This window comes from Pterocles gutturalis, unplaced genomic scaffold, assembly GCF_000699245.1.
Source record: "Pterocles gutturalis isolate BGI_N339 unplaced genomic scaffold, ASM69924v1 scaffold23657, whole genome shotgun sequence".
In the NCBI taxonomy this organism is placed as follows: Eukaryota; Metazoa; Chordata; class Aves; order Pterocliformes; family Pteroclidae; genus Pterocles; species Pterocles gutturalis.
In genome coordinates this window covers 530-7,195 of record NW_010116065.1, presented here as the reverse complement: position 1 = coordinate 7,195, position 6,666 = coordinate 530, and the positions used below count along the sequence as shown (strand labels likewise).

General features: G+C 59.5%; 1 protein-coding gene across 1 annotated transcript; it reads left to right on the top strand.

The window, feature by feature from the left end:
• The first annotated feature begins 4,310 nt into the window (after positions 1–4,310).
• DBNDD2 (dysbindin (dystrobrevin binding protein 1) domain containing 2) lies at positions 4,311–6,412 on the top strand. The gene is made up of 3 exons (XM_010075399.1): positions 4,311–4,464; positions 4,905–5,048; positions 5,826–6,412. Exons 1-3 carry the CDS (start codon positions 4,314–4,316, stop codon positions 6,032–6,034), a joined length of 504 nt encoding a protein of 167 aa, XP_010073701.1. The 5' UTR covers positions 4,311–4,313; the 3' UTR covers positions 6,035–6,412.
• The last annotated feature ends 254 nt before the right edge of the window (positions 6,413–6,666 follow it).

Genomic DNA, 6,666 nt, shown 5'->3' with positions numbered 1-6,666 from the left:
CCACCCCCGTGGGGTTTAGGGGAAGAGGAGGCTGAGCAGAGCAAACACAGCACCGAGCGTGGCCAAGGCGACAGGGGACTTGCAGGGGGACAGCCCGCCACGGATCCATGCCCAGGGCTGGCACGCTGTTCCATGGGCACCTTGGTGCCCTCCTGGCTTCCTTGTCCTCACCCTGCTTTCTGCACAGATCGAAGCAGGGCCCCGTAAATAGCAGGGTCTTATGACACAGCCTCTGCTGGGGAAGGAGCTCCAGGCGGCAGGGATATTTTTAGTGCTGAGACGCAGGGGATTTGGAGATCGCTTGGAGGAGTGCAGGCGATGAAGCTGTGGCACAGACAGGGGTTACAAGGTGCCATATCCTCCCTCTCTAGTTCCCCCCCTCCCTCCGCTGCTTTTCCCAGCAAACAGCCCTGCCAAAAACCACTGCCTCCCTCGCACTCGCCTGGTGCATTTCCTCTCACCCGGGCTACGGTTATTTTTTGCTGTGCTGCAACGTGAGGTCAGATGTGCCAACTGAGAAAAGACCGTGTGGGGAATTCACACTCAGGCGGCCGGTGTGTCCAGGCATCCCATATCCGCACGGCCTGACCCTGCACAATTCTCTGGGGCATTCCCAGCTCCCCACACCCACTGCTTCTCCCAAGGCTAAAGGAGCCAAAAGCCCTTGGGATTTACCCTTGTCCCACAGCAGTTTTGCTCGGGCAGGGTGATAGGGAAAGGCTTGCAATCTCTGCAGAGCCTGTGGAAGATGCTGTGACAGCTGAGGAGCTGCATCTTCCCCCGCTCCCCAAACCCCTCACAGCACCGCACGCAGGGACTGGGAGCACAGGGCATGGCCCAGCAAGCCAGGCAGCAGTGGGGTGCCCTGGGCTTCTCTGGAGGAGCAGGGTCAGGAGATCTGGCTCTGGGAAAGTGCAGGGAGAAGGGCAAAATCTGGCTGGGCCAGCCTGCCACAGCTCTTTCATTCACCAGGGAACTGGCCCATGCTTGGAGCAACCCCTTGCTTAAACCCTGCTCGCCTCCGCATCACCCCTGTCCCTTTCCACAGCCCAGATTATTTTTCATTTCTTAAATCCCTCAAAATCTCTGCAAGGTACTGTTCCCATTCTCTCTTGGCCTTGTGCCTCCACTAACAAGCCTTCTCCCACCCCCAAATACACCCCTCCTATTCACCGGCACAGAGGGGGGCTGTACCAGCATCCCACGGGCCAAGGAAGAATGAAAAACACCTCCCTCCCCTCCCAGCAGAAACGCAGCCAGATACTTGAACTGTGCTCTGCTCCTGGGGTGGGAAAACACCCTGAGCTGGTGGTCCCAGCGCCCTCGAGCCCAGCCTGGCCCTCACCCCATGCTAACTGCACCCCAAGAATCACTGCTCTCCCAGCCCACTCCAGCGAAGGTGTGGATGGGAGAGCTGGCAGTGGTTTGCTTTGCAGCCAGCCCCTGCCGTGCGTTTCCCACCACAGCGGTGGCTAAGAGCCCACACCATGCCCCGCCAGGGCAGTGGGACCAGCGGGGCTGGCATCCTTGCCCACAAAAAACCCTGGGGGCAGCTGCCAAGGAGCCGGCAAGAAGGAAATCCCTTCCTGCACCTCCTGCGGGGGATCCTGCCCTGCCTGCCCAACCTCTGCACCACCATTTGGCCGTGGTCCCTCTCCAAGCCGCGCTGGCTAATAAGCTGTGAGAGCCGGAAGGATTTGAAGGCAGCAGGGCGCTCGGTGCCGTCGCAGCCGTGCTGGGTGGTTCAGCCAGTGGGGAAGAGCCTGGCTCTGAATGCAGATAAGCCTTCGGCCCCTCGGCCAAGTGGGCTGGAGTAATAACCATGACAATAGTAATAAAAGCCCGGCCACCAGCAGGTACCGACAGATCCCCCGCAGTGCACAGGGGCCGCATTGTGTGCACGAATGTGTCCCGCGGACAGGCCAGCTGGATGAGCCAATCCCCACGACTGACAGCCGCGGAGTGTGACCGGCCGTTACATGGGGAAGGGCCGCGGCAGGGAACGCCACTCTCCTCTATTTCCCTGGCGAGGGTTGCTGAGGGGTGGCTACACTAGCAGAGCTGTTCGCTCCCCCCGGGTCCGGAAGAGCCCCGGGAGGGGGGAAGGCTCCATCCCCGACTCTCCCCGCCGTCACGGGTCAGGCAGGGCCGAGCGCAGCCCAGCTCCCTCTCCCGCTGCTGGCATTCCTTACATAATGGGATCTCAGTGCTCGTGCCTGACTCGCTGGCAAGAGCTCGAAAGCAAGTTCATAAACAGGTCCTGCTAATTTATCCCGTGAGAGAAACCCTGGCGCCCACAGGAATGCTGCCACCAGCACCCATCCTGACTCTCCCCAAGCACCCTTACCCCGAGTATCGGTCACGTGCCAGGGAGAGAAGGGCAGTGAGAATATTAGTGGCACGGATCTGCCACGCTCATGGCCCTTGGGTCTGCTAGCATTGTGGTTTATTGTGTATTTGCACTCCAGGACGATTTAGAGACTCACCTGCTTACCTCCATACTGGGGTCCCTTTGGCAAGACGCTGCACAGAGCCAGTCTGTCACCCTGAATCTGGGAGCCTGCCCAACCTCTGCCCTGAGCCCAGCCTCCCTCCGGCTGGATCCTGATGGGCTCTCCTCCGTGTGTGAGCCATGGCAGTTTGCCATGGATTCGTCACAGCTGGGCTGGGGGCAGAGCTGTGCCTGGGACGGACAGGACAGGGCTGGCTCCAACTGCAGGAGGGAGCCAGCTCCATGAGTGCCCCCCTTGTCCCTGGCTCCCTTCTCTTGTGCAGACAGCACAGGGAAGGCAGGAGGGTTTTGCCTTACCCCAGTGGCGCTGGCCTGCAGTCACCAGTCAGCCTTGCGAGGAAAGCTTTACAGGCACGGTGCGTCCACCACCGCAGCTCCTGGCCTGGGCGCTGCACAGCACACTGAGCCCCTGCACCAGAGTCAGATGTACCCAGGCAAAGGCCCCTTCAGGCAGCCAGGATCGCTGCCCCGGGCATCGCAGGAAGACGCTGAGCAGCTGGAAGAGGACCAGAGGCTCTTACAGAAAGCGTGTGGTGACGAGTCCTGAGTCACGGTGCATCCCCATGCTGTGCTGCAGGCACAGCCCAGCTCCCACTTGACGAAGGGGTGTAGCTGAAGGATGCTGCAGAAAGGGGGTGCAGAGGAGCCCTGGAAGGATTCTCAGGAAGATTATCTCCAGGATGTTTCACTAAGCCTGCTGCTTCTCTCCCATTTGGCTCTTATGCTGCTATACATTGCTGACAGCTAGCCCCCCCGCTGTCCTCGTCCCCACTCCTGCCAGACAGGGTGGGGATGCTGCTCGCTGTTCCCTCCTCCCCAGCCCGGAGGAGCGGAGGGTTTGGGCCATACTCAGGCAGAGCAGAGGATGTTTGTTTGGTTTCCTTGGCTACTGCACTGCCTGCTCCAGTAATCACATTTTCCTTGGGCCGGCTGGGCCAAGAGCAGCAGAGAGGAAATCTGGAATGGCTGAGGTCAAACACCAGCCTACGAGCAGCCAGGGCCACCAGCCATGGCCCCTCTGTGCCATTTGGATCCTTACCGTTGCGGGTATCCAGCCCGAAAGGGCAATACCAGGCCCAGGGATGCAGCAAGCTCCTCCAGCACCAGCCCGAGGGCTTCCATCTCTCCCCTCTGTGCGAGCCAGGGACACAGGCACCAGCGCTGAACTGCAGGAGGAATTACAGGAATGAAAATGTTTGTGCAGGCAGAAGCCAAGCTGGCTGTGCAAGCGGGGGATGTGAGCAGGCGAGCCTGCAGGCGTGGGTGCGGCTGTATTTATAGCGATGGTGGCGGCAGGGGTGCACGTGTGCAGGAGTGACAGGGTTGCTGATGGCTTTTATTCCTTGTGCATCCCTCAGCCCTGAAAGCCTGGAGCACTATTGCCAGTTCTTGACCCTAGGAGTTTCCCCTGCTTGTTAGCCTTCACAGACAACCCTCTGTTTTGTAGCAAGGAAACTGAAACTTGAACATGTGCAAGCCATGGCTGACCTCATAACAACACCCTTTCCTCCTCTCGATAATTCCCTTCAGCAGTCGTGAACGCTGCATGTCAGCTCCCCGCTCCTGGCTGCCCTGAATCTCAGGAGCGAGATCTGAGGCTCCAGCACAGCAAGTGCTGGTGACGCTGCCATTCCAGCATGTAACATCTATTCACTGTGACTAAATCAGTGTGTGCTGGGAAAGCAGAGCAGAAGGGAATCACCAGCCCTCCAGCATGGCTGTGCCGTGCGGGCTGAGCCAGGCAGAAGGGCTCACCCAGCTGTGCCTCATCCGACCCTCCTCACCTTTCTCCCCAGCTGACATGGAGCAGGCGCAGCGGAGCCTGGATGCAGAGCAGATGCAGCAGCAGCAGCTCAAACTACGGGACCGGCAGAAGTTCTTTGAGGAGGTTTTCCAGCATGATGTGGATTTTTTCTTCCCTATGTCTCACCTGCAGATAGAGCATCGGAGACGTAAGTGCTGTGGGCACCAGCACGGGGCTGGGGGTGTTTCAGGGAACAATGACACAGGTGTTGGAGATCAGTGGGACATCCGCAGTCTAAAGGCGACTGGGGACATGCATGTCCTGCACTGACAGGACCACATGTGCTGTGTGTGGGCGTGCAGGGATTACTCACACCACTTAGCTGGAGTCACTCCATGGGTACCCAGGCTGGTGCCCTGCACAGTCACTGGCTTCAGCTGGGCTCCTCCAGACAGCAGTGAGACAGCAGGGGCTTCCAGAGGGATGTTTTAAGGAAACGTGATTTTCCTGGAGGCCTCTTACCAGCAAGTAGCATTCAGTTCCCCACAGCAAGGCTGACCTCCCTCCTCGGCATCCTGCCTGCACAGGGTCACGGTGCCCTTTGCCCGGCACTAACACTCACATTTTCACCGGCCTCTGTCTCTGCAGCCCCCTTAGGCAGCATTTCCTCCATGGAGGTGAACGTGGACATGCTGGAGCAGATGGACATGATGGACCTGTCCGACCAGGACACCGTGGATGTGTTTCTGGCCTGTGGGACAGAGGAGAGCAGTGTCGCTGGGCCCCTGCCAGGTACGTGCAGTCCCGAGCCTTCTGTGGGCCAGGCTGGGAGCCCTTCCTGCCCCCAGTGCTCACACTGGTTTGTTCCTCAAGCCCTGGCCACCCTGCGTGCAGATCCACAGACACCCAAAGCCACTTGGTGCCGAGGTCTGTGAGGCTGGAGGGACCTCACCCTGGGCTGGGTCCGTGTCAGTACCCACCTCCACAGCCCAGAGGTTCAGTCCCCTGGAAACACCTTACACTGCAGAAGACAGGGGAACGCAGGCACTTCCCAGAGTCCGTGGGGCAAATTCTCTCATCCTGAAGCCCCTCTGGAGCAGACAGTGTCTTGTCACAATTCCTCGGGTCCTCACTGCGCTGAGTGGGAAGGCTGCAGGACCCCTCCACCTCCCAGCCAGACCCCAAGGAGCTGGGCTTGGGTCCCACAGGGAAAGCCCGGGGTGCCAGCACCTTCCTCCCCGCACACACGCTGTGGTGATTCACCATGGCAAGGCAGAATGTCTCCTTGCCTGCTGCAGCTGATGGCCTCACACAGCGTGGCTCTGAGCCGTGCTTCACACGAGACAAAAAGGCTCCACTGCCAAAAACGGGGACGGAATGTGCAGCACTGCCCAGAGCCAAGCCGGGGGTGTGAGGAGGGGAAGGGCCACGGCAGCCGCATGGGGAGCAACCAGGAAAGCATACCCTGCTGAGGAATGAGACATGCGTGTTGGAGGGGCTAGCCATGAAGCTTAGGGAGCAGTAAACCTCCAGAAGCCTTTTTCTTTCTCTTACCGCTCTCTCCTCCAGGGGCAGATGCTGGCCAGTGCCCAGAGGAAATCACCCTGCAAGTGCCCAACGCAGCTGAGAGCAAGTCGCGCATTTCCTCCACATCCTCCGTCTCCACGGATCTGAACAGCCTGGACACCAGCGAGGAGGGGGCCGAGACCCCCGTGGTGCAGTCGGATGAGGAGGACCTGCAGGAGGACAGTTCCAAAGAGCAGGTGGCAAGAAGCTAGCAGGCAGCTCTGCCCTGCTCCCAGCCTCCTCCGTACGGACCTGCCAGCCCAGAGGAAGGAAAGCTGCTGGTTCTCAGTGAACCCCATCCTGGACTGCTGCCCTGCAGGAGGGGAGAGATGGTTGTCCCATCCTCTCCCTCCACAGGTTCTCCTAGCAGCCAAAGGAGAAGGAGAGGGGTATTGTAGGCTCCCAAAATTAACTCTTCAGGCTTTGCTGCTAACACTCCTGCTTCACTCCCCTGAACTGCTCAGTGTCCCACAGCCCCACCACTCCCAGAAAGCCATCCCTTGGGATCCCAGCTCCCGCATCCTGTGACAAGGGTCCTTTCCAGACAAGCATTTAACAACAGCATACAGGGAAATAACACTTAAGTCTAAACAAGCAGCGGGTGCGTGTGTTATTGGAGAACACAGCAGCGGGGGTGAGGGTTAGGTGGGGATTGCAGGAGGGGAGCAGTGTAAAGCCAGTGTGCTAAGGGTGCAGCGTGGGAGCACATGAAGCCCAGCTCGAGCACAGGGGCGATTCCTGCACCCAGGGTGGGAGCAGACAGCACGGATCTCAGCAGAGAAGGGCCACCATTAGCGGGGCAGGTCACTGTGCTGAGCAAATCGGGTGCTGCCTCTGGGAGGGA